This window comes from Cynoglossus semilaevis, chromosome 20 (genome assembly GCF_000523025.1).
Source record: "Cynoglossus semilaevis isolate Cse_v1.0 chromosome 20, Cse_v1.0, whole genome shotgun sequence".
In the NCBI taxonomy this organism is placed as follows: Eukaryota; Metazoa; Chordata; class Actinopteri; order Pleuronectiformes; family Cynoglossidae; genus Cynoglossus; species Cynoglossus semilaevis.
Genome location: NC_024326.1, coordinates 6,522,016 through 6,540,705, shown reverse-complemented (window position 1 = coordinate 6,540,705; position 18,690 = coordinate 6,522,016). Strand labels below are relative to the sequence as shown.

General features: G+C 42.0%; 2 protein-coding genes across 5 annotated transcripts in view; both read left to right on the top strand.

The window, feature by feature from the left end:
* Positions 1–8,613, top strand: part of LOC103396281 (phosphatase and actin regulator 1) — a 30,921-nt gene extending 22,308 nt beyond the window's left edge. For 2 of the 4 annotated variants that reach the window (XM_008334305.3, XM_008334303.3), the window contains exons 8-12: positions 2,406–2,470; positions 3,462–3,523; positions 4,340–4,480; positions 5,845–5,921; positions 6,436–8,613. In XM_008334305.3, coding sequence (XP_008332527.1) covers positions 2,406–2,470; positions 3,462–3,523; positions 4,340–4,480; positions 5,845–5,921; positions 6,436–6,451 — 361 coding nt within the window. In that variant the 3' untranslated portion in view covers positions 6,452–8,613. The remainder of the gene's footprint in view (positions 1–2,405; positions 2,471–3,461; positions 3,524–4,339; positions 4,481–5,844; positions 5,922–6,435) is intronic. The other 2 variants (XM_008334306.3, XM_008334304.3) reach the window with 1 other exon arrangement.
* Positions 8,614–9,883: 1,270 nt separating this feature from the next.
* phlpp1 (PH domain and leucine rich repeat protein phosphatase 1) overlaps positions 9,884–18,690 on the top strand; it is a 40,952-nt gene continuing 32,145 nt past the window's right edge. The window contains exon 1 of the mRNA XM_008334302.3: positions 9,884–11,819. Coding sequence (XP_008332524.1) covers positions 10,199–11,819 — 1,621 coding nt within the window. The 5' untranslated portion in view covers positions 9,884–10,198. The remainder of the gene's footprint in view (positions 11,820–18,690) is intronic.

Here is an 18,690-nt window from a genome sequence, read left to right as displayed (position 1 = left end):
AGAGCATTGGATGTTCGCAGGCAAACTGAGCTCACTGCTGTGGTCGGATCCTGTTCAGCACAGAGATGCTGATTACACTGTGGTTCAGTCCAGAGCTGATTTAAATGTATGGCTTTTTTTGTCCTGAAATATTCATATCCTGTCAGTTTTGTCTTCTCCACATCAGATAAAGATAAGTGCATCACCTCATGAAAATGAGGCTCTGACTAAAGCACTGACCTAATTTAAACAACCGCGCTCCTTTTTCTTTTTCCTCCTGTCATTGCGCTAGCACGGTTTTGCTCCAGCTCTCTCTCCCATCTTTCTTCCTGCTGCCTGACTTCCTCCCTCCCTCCCTCCTTCCCGTCCCTCCCTCCTTCGCTCACTGAATCACCACAGTGATGTGTGTGCCAAACCATCTCTACCCGACTCCTCCACAAACCACACAAACCTCTCCATATCAATAGTTTTCACGTACAAATGCACAAATTACAGATATTTGTAAATGTCTGTTAGGAAGTACACAACTGTCTTCTGGTAAATAAATGCAATAAACAGCATGGTATTTTTCCCCATCCAATCACAGACCTCCTTCCATTTCACTACTCTTTTTGCAACACCCTCCCTGCTGTGTTTGGGACACAGAGCTTCCTCCATGAAAGCCTGCTTGCTCAGTTATTAAGTCACTAAAAAAACTGTCATAAGTCCAACACACTGTTTCATACTCTACAGAAAAATCCTAATTTCATGGCTTTTGTCAACAACCTTATATCAGGAATCATGCAGCTCATGTCCAGCCAGTGAGAATTGATAACGACGATGCTATTTCAGGACATGCTATCTATAACTGTCCTCTGTCGACCTGGTTTACTGAGAAAACTCTGCAGAACCTTTGAATGTCGAAGAGTTTCAGTTTGAAATCTGACACAATTTGCTGGAAATTTGCATTTGACTCTAATTTATTTAACGTGATGTATATTACTAAGAAGTAATATTCTGCGTATATGAGCGACGAGTGTACGGGGAGTGAATGGAAAAACATCACCATATAAAAAGGTCTGCAGCCTGTATTAAAAACAGTAAAAAAATGTGTTTTTGCAGAATTCTCCGAGATTCATTTCATGTCACACACAACCGGTCACTCCCTGCTTTTTTGCGTTGACTAAAGGGCAGAAAAGCAGATGGAGTTAGATACAAACCTGTTGCTAATTCTCTATCATTTTAATTTGTTTTTCTAGTTTGGTTAAAACAAGTTTGCTCATTTTTAAAGGTAAACTTGAAAATATATAATGACGCAAATGTATAATCATAACATTGGTCTTCCAAGTTTTGCATTACCCTTAAATACATATACATACAGTAGAAGTGTTTCAGTGTAGGCGCTATCTTCTACTACTCACTTGCATTAAGACAGAATTTTCCTCTCTGATTATTGTAGATTAAATTTTGTACCAAATTATATCCCTCTGGTAAAAGATGAAAAACCTAAACTGAGGCATGCTGGGCCGAGCTCTGTCCAAATCCTACCCAGTTACTTACACAGAGCAGAGAAAGACTATCATCGATCCAGTGTCTACAGTTAAGTTTATAGCCCCGAGGCTCTGACACAGTGCTATATTAGGACTCACAAATTGGAGTGGAAATTGCGAGATAATCAGTAGAAGATCTCCTGCGTCACATCTCCAGTGCATCGTAACTGAGTTTACCTTAGTCAGCGCTGCATGAGAGCCAAGTCCTTAACAGCTCCTGCATTGTCCAATAGTATTATTACATTATTACGAAAACTGACTGACGTCTTATCGAGTGCACGTTTGTTGCTGTTGTGGGACCGGAGCTTAAATTAAAGAAAAAAGCAGCACACGGTGTTCTCATAACTATGTTCTGCTGTCGTTAAAGTCTTGGACGTTTATCAAAAGACTTGCTTTTGGTAAATACATTTTTGGTGAATGTTTGTAAAGCCTGCTGAAGCAGAGTGTCTTAGTCCAAATGGTCCATAACACAATGTAAAAGCTCGTAGACAGACAAAAAAATAAAACCAAAGTAAAACTCTCAAGTAGTCATCTAAACATTCCTCGCTACCCTTGTACTCTGAATGTGAAAAATGTCGGTTCAAATTGACGTGCCAGTGGTTGGCATGCCTTCCCCAGCATGTGGGAACACCATATTCCTTTGAGACAATGTGTGATTAAAACAAGTCTCTCTTTGACTTCAAATGAAAAGCAGCGATGAGTTTCTAATTCAGCCAAATTTCATCATTTTATTCTATTGATTGCTAAATATAAGATTTGATATTGTGTGTCTCTAATGCCAAGATTTTAATGCTATTGATGCAATTTCAATGTAATTTCCCCTAAAAAAAACATTGGTCTTTTCAAAATTCATGTTTGGGTGAAGTAAAGGCTTTTCTCTTTGGCTTTTCTCTTTAGGCGCCTAAGTCAAAGACCTACAGCAGAGGAGCTGGAGCAGAGGAACATTCTCAAACGTAAGTCATGTCAGTGTCACAACCTCTTTGCTTTTTTAATTCATTCTAAAATAGGGTCAACAGAAATGTATAATATACCAAAAAATGTGTGACTAACTTTCTCCTGGAGATGATAAATCCAGAACCCTTTCCTGAGTGCATGCTTGATGTAGTACAGTCTGGTAATTTGAAATGCCTAGCGCCGTGAGTACTAGTGACACACATCGAATGTTTGCTTTTTCACGTAAAGCAGAGAGGTACCAGGACTCTCTGAGGAGCCTTGTCCAGAGAGACGAGGTTCGTAGCTCAAACATGTCTGCCATCGGAGGAGGGAGCAGCTCTTCTGCTTGCCTCTCCCACATGAAAGACTGCCTTACCAGCAGCGCTCCCGAGGGCTGTGTGTGATTGACAGAGTGCAGCGTAAAAACACCGAAGTCTTGACAAGTCGTGTCCTACCTGTCACTCAAACACATACCTTTTTAAGGTTAAATAAATAGGGCTTTGGCTAACGTACCATAGCACAGATGCAATTTGAAGCTGTAAAAACACGGAGCGGGATCTCAGAAATAAAACATCTTATTAACGCTCATCTGCCTCGTTCAGATGCAGGTTTTGACTTGTAATTGTCTTGGAATATATGGAGCGACAGATGGGTGAATTTTAATGAAATGCAATGTGAGAAATGTGGAAAATGGATGTTTATACGTAAATGGGTCAATCTGTTCATCATTAACATGCACCGGAAAGACGTGGCACAACTTGGGAAGAACAAAGCCTTCATTCTCCCCTGACACCCGTAGCTAATAGTATTAAATACCCGGTGGTGGAAAGTATTTTAAGCTCTGAGAAACTTGGTCTGTTTACTGGCACTTTAATGAGGCACATTATGAGCCATATTATGCAAATAGTGTGTTTTCTCCCTTTTTGGTGTTATTTTCTACATTTCATAAACAGTCCACTGTTTGTCCTCGCATTGAAAGTATTAACACAAATCATTGAATTCCGTCTCCCCTCCCCCCAGCTCGCAATGAACAAGAGGAGATGGAGGAGAAGAGGGAGATCAAACGCCGTCTGACACGAAAGGTGAGACTGAAAATGCATCCAAAGGTGCGAACGCGCAGCTGATCTTATCTAATGCCGAACTGAGAATCGGGATCAACAAACATCAGAGCCGTGACTAATCGAGTCTTGTGTGACATTCCAGGTCTCATGTCTCCCCCAGGGGACACTCTTGTCCTTGTTGTCCTTGCCCCTTCTGCATGTTAGCTGCCAAGACCTCGGACCACGCTGGGAGGTGTTGAGCACCTTCCTGTCGATTTTAATTACACAGTAACACTGTGCACTCACCAGCAGAGTTGTTATAAATAAACATTCCTGTTTGTTTTTCATGTTTTTATGTGCTTAAGTCTGTACGTTTCTTCGGGATAAAGAAAACTGCAGTTTTTATCAGTGCATGCAGTATTGTCCTATAAAGTTGTAGTAGCAGTATTACTGTTTTGCCAAGATTATTTTGGTTGCAATGATTTATCATCACTCATTTGTGGCTCTCTATAATACAAAGTTGATAAAACATGGCTCTTATGTAACCATTATGTCATAATTAGGGCTGATCTAATGTGTCTTCATGTGAATCACAAGTATTATCTTGGAGTGTGAATTCACCCACCATCAGAGAGCAGCTCAAGCGATGCGTTGACTGAAGCTTCACGGACGTAATCAATACACATTGTTATTTTAAGAGTTTGCAGCTGATGCTCGGTCGGTATATTTCCCTGCACTCACCAGCCGTGATCATGAGCTCCAACCCTTGACTCTTAGACTGCGAAATAATGGAACCTGCAAATAATAGAATTTCACACTAATATTTAACCATTTTATTTCCCTTTGCCTCTGTTGCAGCTAAGCCAAAGGCCCACTGTAGAGGAGCTGAGACAGGCCAAGATCCTCATTCGATTCAGTGACTACGTGGAAGTGTCAGACGCACAGGACTACGACAGGAGAGCAGATAAACCCTGGACCAGGCTCACAGCCGCTGATAAGGTCAGTCATCATTTTTATACTTTGGCTGTTTATATATATATATGTATATGTCACCCTAACCTAAGACCTACGACAGATGTAGCTGTGGTTCACCACTGTTGTTACATCAGGTTCCAGCTCATCGGTTTTTCACTTCCGTGTGTGAGTAAACACCCTGGAGCAGTCCTGCTGCTCGCTGCCCAGTCATCCCTGGCTCTGAGTTTTAATGATTGCCTGATTTTTGCAGAGTGTATAAACTCTGCTTCCTTTGGTTTGCTAATGTGCATCTCTGAACAAACAGGTCAGATCACACCTGATAACTTTTAATGCAATCAGAGGGATTCAGCTTATTATTATTATTATTATTATTATTATTATGCAACCGACTCCTCCCTTACATAAGAGAATAACCGGACGAAAAGTTCTGCAGGTTTTTCCCAGGTTTTTCCTTTGCAACATTGCTGCGCTAGCGTTTTTATTTGACCTGATCTCAAGCACATATTTGAATATTGTTTATTCTGCTGTCAGCTTTACCTGTCTGTATTTCTGTCATATATTCTCTTTTATATTAGAGAAGGAGGATGAAGTACAATAAGTCAAAGAGCAATTGGTGGAAAAACCAAGTATTAAATTAAAAAAGCTGTTTCTCAACATTCACGTGATATGGCAACGGGGGACAATTTAAAAAAAATCAGATGGAATGAGATCAAAACCTGGTCTCCATTCAAGTTTTGCTTTGAGTTGAGAGATGCTTATTTTCAAAGGACTGAAAAACCTGATCAAACAGAACTCAACGCAGTGGAAAAAAAAAAAAAAAGACAAAGACAAGATAAAACAGGTCAAAGCCATTGAAGACCCCCGAGAGATGTCTTCACATGTTTTTATTGATGACATGATTATTACATCTCTGTGTCTGACCTTTCTCACCTACAGTAGCATTGTATACAATACTGTTTCAATACAATACTGAATCACTCCCTCAAACATTTAGTTGTAAGATAACTTAATACCCACTGAGCCATAACCGCCCTTTAATTATAATGTGATTTCAAAGGTTCTCTGATGTAGTGTTTATTATGTATAGTGGGAGAGAGCAAAATCATATGTAATAATAATAATAGCAGGGTTACAGTAAATGTGGTTGAAACAAGTGTTTGTTAAAACTCAGAAACCAATAAAACAATGATAATGTTGTGTTTCTTTGTTGCCCCATGGGAGGCGACACGAGCAGTACGAGTGCAGAATTCATTTACGGGCCTTGAGATGAACATAAATCATGCATGAAGCATACTAAAAGGACAGAGTCGGGGCTTAGAGGCTCCAGTTTGCCTACTAAGCCTTTTCGCTTCTTCACTCAATCTCTCTTTCTTGTTGTTGCTCTGCAGGCGGCAATACGGAAGGAGCTCAACGATTTCAAGAGCAATGAAATGGAGGTGCACGAGTCAAGTCGCCATTTAACCAGGTAACAGCCGAGTCCATTCATCTGCCTGGACAGTTCTGTCATAATTTGATGAACAGTTTAACAGCTGGTGTAGCAATTCACGAAACGTGTTGCTACTGGTTTTCTGCAGATCTTCACATTTCTTAGCTATTGTTTAAAAGTCCTTTATTTATAGAAGAATTTTGGGGCCTGTGATAATGTTTACTTGTGAACATGAGATTAATGTTCATGTCACTCAGAAACAAAACAAACAAGATTGCCTTACTTGTTTGTCACATTCATTAAATAATTATTTATAATATTGTTTTTGAAATGTACTTATTTGTATTGATTGTATTTGTAATAATTTCATTAATTTAAATTATTAATTTCATAATCCAAATTAAATATAAATGGCTAGTACCCAGACGGTTCCCACCACTACTGTATTTCACTCTCAGAAGAGAAGATACATGCTCACATGTATGGTACCCTAACATAACCAGTGTTCTTTGTTCATCTGTTGTTTTTCAAACTGTTCTCTGTGTGTTTCCAGGTTCCATAGACCATAGTAGACCACCACTGTCTAGAGCAGCACTGCACCAGTGCTCTCCTCCACTGAGAACCTTAAGTGCTGGACAGTTAATCGTTTCTACAACAAGGCCATGTCTTCTGAAATGCCTTTTCCAAGACCCACACAACTGAGTCGGTACTCCTGTGCAACACAGGATGCAGACGCCCACTACTCCGACCATTGTAGTAGCACACAGTGACTCTGGTTGTGTAACATCGCCCCTCTGTGGACGTGGCTCCACTGTCTCTGCCCAACCTCTCTGCTGAGCTGAGCTCCCAGGCAGGCGCTCAGCTCTGCGGTGGTTCAGACAGCAGGAGAGTTTGTATCAACACACTGACACTGTTCTTTCCCTTCATTTCCTGACAACAGTGGACTTGTCTCAGTGGACATGTTTTTATCCTGCCTACAGTAATTATTATGCTGTCATAATGAACTCCTACAGCTCTTATATGCAGCTGTGTGTGAGGACACAGGGTTGATTGTTCACTCTATCATCAGGAGATCCATCTTTGCTGCACCTGCTGAGACTTTGAAACTGCTTAGGAAGATAGAGACGAGAGGGAGGGAGTGAGGAAGGGAGGGTGGAGTACAGGATTAGGATCACGTGCAATATGTTTTCTTTTCTGCTTCTCCGACACTATAGCAGCCCCTAGAGTCTGTCTCACTATCACATAGTCCCGACTTCTCTTCCCTCATACGTGCAATCCTGACAGTACTGACAATGTTAACGTTTAATTGCTAACTGTGAATTTGGGAGTTGGGGGCAGAGGTGCACCCTCTCTCCTGATGTACATTGTGTTTATACCATGAAAGAACGCGTGTTTTTAAAAAGAGAAAAATGCTCGATCCAGGTCCATTCATGACTGAATCTTGTGAATTTTATGTGAAAGATTGCAGCTGGCAGACATATTTCCGTTGCAGTCTATGCAACAATTTTGCTTTATATTACTCTGTCAGTTTCACGTTTTTAATAGAGGCGACACATTCATGTTTTACATGTTGCAGCTTTTGGATAGAGACAGAAAAACAAGGGATACATTTATATGTTCAATATCTCTTATGGTTTTCACCCACGTATGTAATGATGGTCAAGTCATGAATATGCTTTGTATTATACACTTTACTTTTGTATCATTTTTGACCAAGCAATATCTGCTATTGGTAAAGATTATATTGCAGGTATATGCCCATTTTTAACTGTGCTAACGCACTGTGTCTCTCACTTCAGGGTTTTCCTTTTATTTTATACTTTACATTAGGAAAGTGTTTTTCTTTTTCTGTAATTCCTCAACATAGTTGATTGAAATTAGTTTAAATTACTTTATTCAATTCTTCTAGAGAACTTTTATGAATTTTCAAAGCTAATATAGAATATATGTGGCTTCCATTTGTCAGGAGTTTTGAAGTTTTGTTGGCATACCTAGAGTTCTGGCTTTTGCCATTTGTCGCCATTTTAAATTCAGGGCCCAAAGGTGTACAAAGGTTTTAGAAATGATGATCCGTGACTGAATCTTTTCTTCTTTGACATTCAGGTTTCCGATCACTGATCATATACAAGATCCTGTGCCGATACACTTGCTGTATATTTTTAAAAATGATAGTCTTTTATCTTTAGTGTTAGTAGTGTTATAAAACCCATATTATATGAGATGAAAAAGCAGAAGTGGTGAAGACTGTTGGTTATTTATGGATGCATCTGACGGTAGAAGGAAAATAGTTCTCCCTACTAACATCAAGGACTCTAGTTGATTGGGACTTCCAGAAAACACTTTGTTTTGCACTTTATAGTTTGAATGTAAAGTAATGAGGGGTTGGGTGACGTCAACTAGTGCAAATGCCAGTCTAATGTCACACTAAGGCCCCTATTTCCTCTACTTTAGTTATTAAGCTCATCGTGTCCTTTTTTTGTTTTTACATTTTACAATTTTTACAAAATGAGTTCATTTTCAAATATTCAACCTGAGAATCCAGGCCAAGCATGATGTTTTCTATTTTTGCTGGAGTCAAGGAATATGAATTCAGCAATAATCTGTGGTTCCTTTTTATTTGTTGGGCGAGAAGATGAATACAATTGTTTTATTTTTGTTTTGTTATTCCATTTTTTGTAACAGGGAACATAAAGGATACATCATGCTAATTAAATTTCATTTCTAAATGCAACTGCAGTTTCATCTTTTTCTACAGCCTCAGCCTTTTTCAAGGTTGCAGAGGGAGTAGGAGCCAATCCCTGCAGTCAACAGGTGAGGACGAGGTTCAGCCTGCATTCACACTCCCACTCATACAAAAGTTCCATTTTAAGTCACTATATAATCTAATAGTGTGACTTTTGACTGTCAGAGGAACCTGTAGAAAACATGGGAGAACATCCAGACAGAAGGACCAGGAATGGAACCAGTGAACTTCTTTCTGGTAAGGACAGGCAGTTATCCTGTGAAGACAGAGAGATGGAGAAATATATTTAAACTGTATATATAATAGTAAATTAGGATACAACATTGATTCGTGACAAAAAGGAAAATTCAAATAATAATAATAAAAATAGACATTAAGATATTTCATCTGTTGGTTACAGAATAAATCATCCATCCATCCATCCATTTTCATCCGCTTATCCGTTACCGGGTCGCGGGGGCAGCTGTCGCCACCCAAATCACATTGCACCGTACCCAAACCTTCCTGCGGGTGGTGAGTCCACTGGAAGGTATTAACCGCCCTAACCGGGATTCGAACTTGTCCAGGAGGTGAACCCTGGGGTTCCACACCAATGACAGAGACATTGCCTCTGGGCCAAAGCGCCACTTAATATTTCACATTGCCAACAATAATGGAACTTCAGTGTGAGGTTTGATGAGATCCAATAGAGGGCGACAAATCCAAGAGAAAGCGCTCCTAGCCAAGAGGCGCTCTGTCCTTGTGAAATGGCGTCCTGATGAGATGCACAAGTTATTCGGCTTGTCGCCAGCCGTCTAAAATGACTTTAATGGAGTCTTCTTTATTATTTCGTGCTGTAAAAATTGAAGACCTGCAACAAGAAGCACCAAACTACAAAAAGTGCACATATTTTAACACTTATATGTGTTTTTATGTGTGTTTTTGTTTTGAGCGACTAACGGGACAGGTAAATAACCTATTCACGTGCATGCAATCGCATTGCATTGGAGATGACGTACCACCGCATCTGCAAACCAAACATTTATACGAGCTATGTTTACTCCTCTCACTTTTTCACCACCTATCTTGAGGAAAAGCACCATGGGTTATGTAGTTTTGTGGTCGAGCCTTCTCGCCGGTGCGGCCGACGGGGGATGTGCAGCATGCAATACACTTCCCACACCCCACTGCGTTGTTGTCAGCGTCCCCATCTTGTGTCCTCCTCATGAATATATATCAGCCAGTATTTGCGTAGGAGGTCGGCCGACGTTCATTTCATATTCCAGTACAGTATTCCGGTCCAAATGGAGCGCACATCCACGTCTCCGCCCTGCGCTGTCCCTGTGCGCCCTGCCTCCTTTCACTGAGTCTAATCTGCAAAATGTTTTTTTTCATACTTTTGTTGGAGCAGCGAAAGGGACTCTGACAGTGGCAGGACGGCGAGGAGTGAATGACTACTCGTGGGATAAGTCTGCAAAACCGCCCAGTCGGCGGACGTTTTGCACGGTGGACACGCATTCAGGCTTTTAAATGTAGCGACATAACCAAGTGAGCGCTGCTGTTTTTTCCAGTGAGGGACTTTTCATTTGCAGAGATGGAGAGTGTGCAGGCTCTCACTGACGGCGGCGCGTCGGATGGAGGCGCGGCGAAGTTAATGAAGAAGCCCAACGGAGTGTCTGTCGCCCCCGGGACTCTCGTAGATGATGGTGGTGGACTTTCGGCACCCTCCCGCGGAGAGTGCACGAACGGGAATAGCCCCCATCATTCCTCCACTCCAGCAGGAGCTAGTGCGTCAAAGCGAGCCGCTTCGTCTAATGGCCGGAGCTCGTCCAGCAACTCCAGCACCCTCCTGTTGAGACGGAGGCGCTTAAAGAGGAATCTCTCGGCCGCAGCTGCAACCGCCGCCGCCTCAGCTGTCACAGCCGCCTGCGGCTCTAAGATGAACTCGGCCCTGTCTTCTGCGTCCCTTCACACACGGAGTCTCGACAGGAAGACTCTGTTGAAGCAGCGGCAGAACATGCAGCTGCAGCCCGCCGATCGCGAGTGGGTGAGAGCCGATCTGCACCGGGGCTGCATACATGTCCACGACAGACTGACGCCCTCGCATCCCAGGCCGGTGCTTTGCAAAATGGACACCACGGCCGGCGAGGTGGCGCTCCGTATGGGTAAAGTCAGCAGTAAGTCCACCTCGGTTGTGCGCATCATTGGGAAAGAAAATTCAAAGACAGAGCAAAATGGCAGTAGAGAGTATGGATATGATGATAACGCATGTAAGGTGAGGGCAGACTCTTCTATGAAATGCAACCACAGGTCCCCTCTGGAGTCCACAGAGTTGAGGGACAATCCGAGCGACAGGTTGAGACTTCTGCTCATTGAGAATGCAGATGAGAGGACGAAGCAACAGGAGGTTGATGGAACACGTTTCACCCCTGATTCAGAGTCCCAGGACATCATCACCTGTTCCCTGTCAGATTTGAACTCCAACTTGGAAACCCCCAATGATGATGACTCAGAGCACAGGAATGGTGTGGACAGCTATGGGCTGAATTCAGGCTCAGATGTGGAGAGCAGCACCTTTGATGACCTGAGCTCTGGAGCGAGGCTGAGTGAGCACCGGGACTCCCTGAGTGATGACATGATCCTGGGCACAGAGGCGTCCATCCTCAGCCCCACTTTCGACAGTGCCACGGAAGGCCATGACATGTATGGCAGCTCCTCAGACGAGCTGGAGCTGGACTGTCCTGTGTCCAGCACGAGCATGGACGCCATCTCCCAACATCACGGCGGCGGAATCAACCCTGTCACTGCCAATTACAAACAGTGCAGTCTGGAACTTTTAAATGACATGGTAAACAGCGTGGGGCCGGAAAGCAGACTGAGCCTACACAGTCTGGGAAGCCTTCCAACCAGCAGTAGTGCGGGTTCACTCTCAACAGCCTGTTCTACAGGTAATACACCTGACATCCCAGATCCAGACTGTGGCCAAGTTCCTGCAGCGCCGGGGCCGGCAGAAGATCACAATGGAAATTCCTGTGATTCCAGCCCTACACTGTATATGCAGCTGCATGGTGAAGCTGTCAGGAGGCTAAGCCCAGATGAGCGGCCTCTGCAGATCCAAAATGAATTTCTTTTTAAGCTTGGATTTAAGGATCCATGCAGAGTTCAAGAGGAAGGACTTAACACAGAAATTGGCTCCTTATTACGTTTTTATGCAGGTAAGTTGGATATCCATTCAGTCGAGTCATAGTCTCTTATTGCTGGTTCAGCTGCTTTTTAAAAAAAACAAAACTTCACAATAATTAAAGTGCTATTACAACAGGTTTAGCAGTGTTTTGTGTTTGTTTATATATATATATATCTGGGAATGCTGAAAGTGAGACATTTGCTGATTACCGCAGCATCGATTTAGAGGGGTATCATTAAAGGTCTGCGATTACCACTAATGGTCTGACGGTGTGATGTCATGCGTGGTTGAGCAGTTCACTGGTCCGCATCGTCTCATCTTCACCTCCGTCCTCTCGTGTCTGTTTGTTTTTTTCTGGCCTTGACTGTATTATTTGGAGCACAGCAAACATGCATGACATTTTTATAAAGCAGTCACTGCTACTTATGGTCCTCAGATGGGGGGAGAGGGGGGTGGGCTAACCAGCTTTTGCCCCATTATCATCCTAATGAAAAAAACATCTTTCTAATGACAAAAGCTGAATGCCTTTGTGGTTGGATGGAGACTGGTGGTGGGAGCAGGATGGCTGGGAAGACCATAAACCCCCTCTGTGGTTCAGTGTGTTGTAGTCATTGAGATGCTGCACACTGCCTGTCCCATTGGCGTCCAGTGTGGCCTCTGTCACAGTAACTAACTGCATGCCAAGCTGGTTTATCATGGCTCCCCAAAGCTCAGGAAGCCCCTATTTCCCGCCGCCACTCGGCCTCCTTTTTTGCTGTTGCTGCTGAGTGGGTGGAGAGATAATCTGGTAACCACAGATGAAAAAACTTGTGGGTTTTTGTAGTGAAAAAAGAACAGTACCAAGAGCTACACTGTCACCAAGCGGCATCAGCTTCCTGTCCCGAGAGGCTGATGAACCACAGGTCACTCAATACAAAACCAAAATAGCTACATGTTTGTTCTGCTCACGTGCACAATCACATGTAACATCACATGCACCTTTGGCTACCAAGTGCAGGATTTTTTTTTTTTTTTAGAAAGTAAAATCTCGCTGCTTATTCATTTTCATCCTGAATGTCAGACTGAGCAGTGAGAACATCAGCAGAGCTGTATAGATTGATGTGCATTTAGGAGAAAATAATTAAATCCTTCATGCTGGTCCTGAGAGTGATGCCTCCAGATCCCATGTGAGATGGCTTAACAGAGGTCACCTGAGCTTTCACCCTGTAACTCCTCAGCCAATAATAGTCACGCTGAGCAGCCAGGCTGCTGCATGCACAAAAGCACAAATTCTCTTATGTGCCATAATGAAAAGGACAGTAAAGAACACATATCCACAAAGGAATTCTTTGTGAAAGGAAAGTAGAGCTTGTGCCCTTCCGGCATGTCTGGCCTGCTCTTCTACCATTTCCTTACACTAACCAAGCATGTATGCTCGCTCCTTCAGAATGTCAGGCACGTCTGCTCAGGAGGAATTGAATTGAGGAGGCGCCAGGGAAGGTAGGAATGGCGGGTGTGTGCACAGGGTGATACCGTAACGACACATGTTGAGCTGACTTTAAACGGTGGTCCTGCTCAGGCAGTTGAGATAGGACCAGCCTCAGCTGACTTGCTGGCTGACTCCCAGGCACAGCTGCCATAACTGTAGACCTCAGTCACACTGAGGGCCCATTTGTCCACACGCCCGTGCAGCCACAGTGTCCTTTGATAAGGAAGTCCATTATTTAACCCCTGTTTTATTGGGCCGTAAGTGCACTATGCTGATTTAATGGTAAACAAGATATTAAGTGCACAAGCAGTCGATGAAAGGGACTGCTTGTCTTAATAATTGAAGCTGATGAGGCATCAGCACTAAAGCACAATAAAGGAATCAGCACGGTGATGACCGTGGTGCATCCTGGGTTATTTCTTTATGAACAGCGATCGTCTCATTGGACCCATTTGGAGTCTCACATTTGTTAGCCTCTAGCAATTTTTTTTAAATACAATTTGTATTTCAATTATAATCAAAACGATGTTTGGCACATTACGCTGTGCACGTTGAAGACAAGTAAAGGATCTTTCTGTATGCAAATTTAACTGCTTCTTTTAATTTATTATTTCTATTTTGATTATATTCTAATTATATTATTATATTATTTTTAGTATAGTATATTGTTTGTTATTTTTTTGTTTGAGTTATTTTTTAAGGGATCCTTGAGGTCCACAGCATTGCTGCTTTAATGTACTTGTCACTTTGTTTTTGCAATATTTGAGTTGCTTTAATGTACTTGTCACTTTGTTTTATATATTTGAGCAGCAATATTTGAGCATTGTACTTAAGTAACCTTAGAGGAAGGTAAAGAGGAAAATCTCACATTTGCTGGTCATTATTTGCAGTTAATACAATGCACTTCCAGTGAGTCTGTGATTAATTTTGTGAAATAATTGTGATTTGAATATTGACCTTATAAATTATGAATATGATTTTTTTCCTCACAGTTGTGCAGCCATATTTTCCACCAGTAAAGGTGACATCAATAGTTCACCTGCACAAACTGGGAAATACTCTGTGAGCTTATGCTTAGAGACTGATTGCCACAAAAGTCACTGCCCTATAACACACACACACAGAGAGACATTTTCAGAAGGCTCCCTCTGTGGCCAGCTGCTCACATAGAAGTCACTTGTCATGCCTTAGGCTGCTTCATTATAAAGAGAAAGAGTTCTAAATAGGGCACTAACACCAACAATACTCTTTAATGAGTACATATTCTGTGTACATTCTGTTGCTGACCGGTCGAAAACACAATGGCTGCAATTACGTTGGTCCTCTTCAGACTGAGTGTTGACATGTTTTTCTAACTGTGGACACAGCAGTACTTCTAATAATCCAAGAGTGTAGAGTACAGGTCAGAATGGCTAAGACTCACAACATTTACTGTTACTGTGACTTCACTTAATTCTGAGCCTTCTATAATAAAGTGTTCTCTGACAGACTGAGTTGTTTTTGTGGAAAATAATGCTTTCACCTGACAAGACTGGCAGAGCTTTTTTTTTTTTTTTTGTAAGGTGGAGGACATGAAGTTCTTAGACGGATCAAAGCAGTGCAGTAAATTATTCTGATTCATTAACCCACTCAGCTTCGCAAACACTCTTCCTCCGCATACTTTAGCAAATCTGCAGCTTCTTTGTGAACTCTCCAGGACCCACCCTTTAAACATGGCTTTATTTGCTTTTTTAAAGCCACTTCTTGTAAATCATGAGTGTCGGTGAAAGAGTTGACCTTGTTAATGACAGAAATTAATGGCCGCTGGTGCAAGTCGGCCTAGAAGCCGTCAATTTATTATTCTTTTCAGCTCCACGTACTTTTACAGCTCGGGTTTCTTTGAAAAGAAGCCAGCCTCAGTAACAGTTTTAGTATGCTGCACCCAATTTTTAGGTAATTCCCATGTTGGTTCCAGCTTTTTTTGCCAGCAAGGTGAACTTAGCAAGAGGACAGCTGTTCATGCAGAACTAATAAAAGCAGAGATGTGCAGTGAAATGTAACAGATAATGGATTTATTTTTACACAGAAACGGTCCAATGCACATGCAGTTTCATGCAGTTCTGATCTGTAATGTTTGTGTTCAGCTCTGTAATGACTTTGCACTCTAAACCTTTAATCGGTTTATTTATCAATTTTCTACTTGTTTTTTCAATGCTTGTGTGAAATATTAATTTATGGTGTCTCCATAATTACTGTCACTTAGCTTTTATTGAATCTAAAGTATCACTCACCTCTCGGAGTCCCATCTTTTACAGTCAAGAGTATTGTGACCAGGTGTATTTATTTTTGCTCCAAAACTGGCAGTAGTAGTATCACTAGCTTTTTACTAACTGACAATATACGTTATACCTCTCTGAAACTTTACCAGATGTTTTACATTACTACAGGTTTTAAGAAGAGTTAAATAATTATGTTTTCTTCATATTAAAATCATTTTATTGAAAACAAACAAAAAACAGCTGATACAAACACACCTGGTTACAATTCCTAGGAAGACAGAAGTTCACCGTCTAAACAGGTGGTGTGTCGGACTACTTCCGCAACCGAGACCTGTTGCAGCTCCTATTTCACTCGTTGTCTGTTGTCAAGGCCATGTGACAAAGGAAAAAAAATCTTGATTCCACTAGTAAGTTAACGAAAGTATAAAATGATCTTCATCACTGTACTTAACACTAAGTAGCACATTTACTTTGTACTAGTTGCATATATTAGATAAGGAGTAACCGTATTTTACTGTAGACTGTTTTAGGAATACTCCAAGGAGGAGGACGCTGCTGACGTGATGACTGTCACGGCTCTGCGAGGTTTAAAGGCTTAATGAAGCGATCTCCAGCAGGCTCTCTGCCTGGTATGAGCAGAGAGTCACTCTCCCCTCTTTAATGTCTGAGCCTTGTTGCTGTCACTGTGGAGTCAGCGTGCCAGATTGCCCCAATACTCTTTCCTGCATTTTTATAAAATCCATTAAAAAAGCAGAAGGGAGAACAATCTGTGTTGTTTATTTATTCATTTTTAGTTCATTTTTTAAAAGAACAGCTGCTGGCTTTTCTTCTAAAAATATAAGAGACCCTCAAATAAGTTATTGCAATTTGTTTTGCAAAAACAAAAGAAAAGAAAAACCTCCATGGAGTCGTATGGAATCATTCATCGCAATTCTCAACATTTAGTTTGAATCTAAAGACAATGACTTTAGCAGAGCTAAAACGACTCCATTCATATGAATGATCAGCCGCCTCATTTCTCACATCCGCTGAATGTTCTCATCTGTTAACTAATGGTCTCTCTGAATGGCGTGTTGCCAAGTCATTATGTAACAATGTCATCAGGTTTCACACATTCCAGAACTTCAATCCGTCTTGCGTCCAATGTGTCTTTGTGCACTTTTGGGTTTTTGCCTTTACAGCACTTTAAAGTAAAGAGATTCATCCCATTAGCCCAGGGAACTGTTTTATTCTGTTTGTCCTGCTGGTGGATGTCTTCCCACTCTCTTCTTCTCTCCTCCTGTGTCTTCTTCCCTCCCTCAGTTTTTCTCATGATGGAGTCTCCTCCCCTACCATCCTCACGTCTTCTCCTCCCTCACGCCATCTGACAATTTTCATTTATTTTGTGATATGTCTTTATCCCTTTTATAGCTTGCTTTTTATTCCGATGATACCCAGTTCCCCTTCATTCTTATGAAAAATAAATACGGTATCAGAAAGGTAAATCAGAAAAACCGAGGTAGTTATTTTTGCAGCTTTTCACATAAAAGCAGCGGTTCTTCCTGCATGCCTTGTTCCCTGTGTGCTAATTGACAAAGAAACAGCGGTATGTGATTGGAATTCTCATAGCGCTCTCATAGCTGAAGAGTTTCATACTGATTTGTCATTCCTGTCTGGTTGCCAACACAGTGTGTATCAGGGAATGGTGAAGAGAGGGCGTAGCAGTGCTCTGGAAAGGACGGGTTACTCCTGCCCTGTGGGAGCAGCGTGACCTCACAGCTGTCTGTCAAACTGCCTGTGCAGAATCCTACCCAGAAACGTGGAAGGTTAGAGTAGTTCAAAGACGCCGGCGAAGAAACAGTTTCCAACTTCAGCAGAGGTCATGGAAGGGGCTTACTGTCGCCAGGCTAAGCTCCAGACCCTACCCTGAACACATGCAGAGAGGTGGGGGTGGCAGGAGTTAGAGGTGGGCCAGCAGGAGTTCACTTCCCACAGCTTTGATCAGCAGCAGCGTGCCTTAACACCAGACAACGTCTGATATTTTCAGCATCAAAAAAGACCAAAAATTCCGATTATGGAGCCCACTGTCTGACGCCAGTCTGCCTGAGAGTGCAGAGGACACAACTGTGTCAACTTCTGGACAGCAGAGTTTTAACATACCAACGCTCCAGTGGCGCTGACACTGATTTGTTTAACAAAGGCTTCCAAAGAGGCTACTTTACTTTTGTTTTCAAGAGCTCGCAATGAACAGACACAAAAGCATCTTTCCAGCGGATACCAATCTGCTCTCACCAACCTTCTTGACATGCAGTAATAGACGGGTGTTGTGCACACAGTGTTGTGTGAATGGAATTTGGAGCGTTACCAGGTTGTCCTAGAATCTTTCTTTGTGCCACGGAGAGAGAGAGAGAGGGTGTGTTTGGGTGGAGCTCATCTGGTTTCCATGGACTCTGCACTAATAGGAGGGGACAGAGTTGTTGATATTAACGACCCAGTTTAAAGTTCATCCCTCAAAATGCTGAAGCAGGAGAGTAAATACTTCCTCGTTGGTGTGTGCAGATTTTAAAGTGAAGGGATTTAAAGCGAGGCCTGGGTCAGAGCCCAGCTGACACGACCATGTTTGAACTCCAAAGGCTTTAGTTGCAATATCATTTTTATTTAGTATAACCTTGAACCACATTTCTAATAGAAGAACTGTAGTACACAGTTGAATTTGTTAATCAACAATGGACTGCCGTACTATACACTGTGCTATAGTACTATATAAAGTGATACTATCTCTGTTAATGACCACTGTTAGGACATTCACCCTGGACTTTTGAAAGGTATCATTTCAATTAACATTGCATATTTTTTAATTGCGGCTGTCTGACAACAACGTGACCCTTTCTGCATTTCAATTGTCTGCTTGGTTAACTGGAAGCCTGTGTGTGACAGATAACTACAGTAATTCTCTGCTCGTTAGCACATCCTGTTCACGGGTTAGGTGTTTGAAACATTTGTGCTCATGTGAATGACACCAACACCCTTCCCATTTCTGTTAGAAAACATATAATCAAGTGTTCAAAAAAAAAAAACAACTCATTTTCTCAGACGGTCTCTGCAGACTGCTGTATAATGTCTCTGTCTGCTCTCAAGAATAAAACGAATGAAAGACACTTGTGTGCTTCACAAGCCTTAATTCATTAAATTGCTTC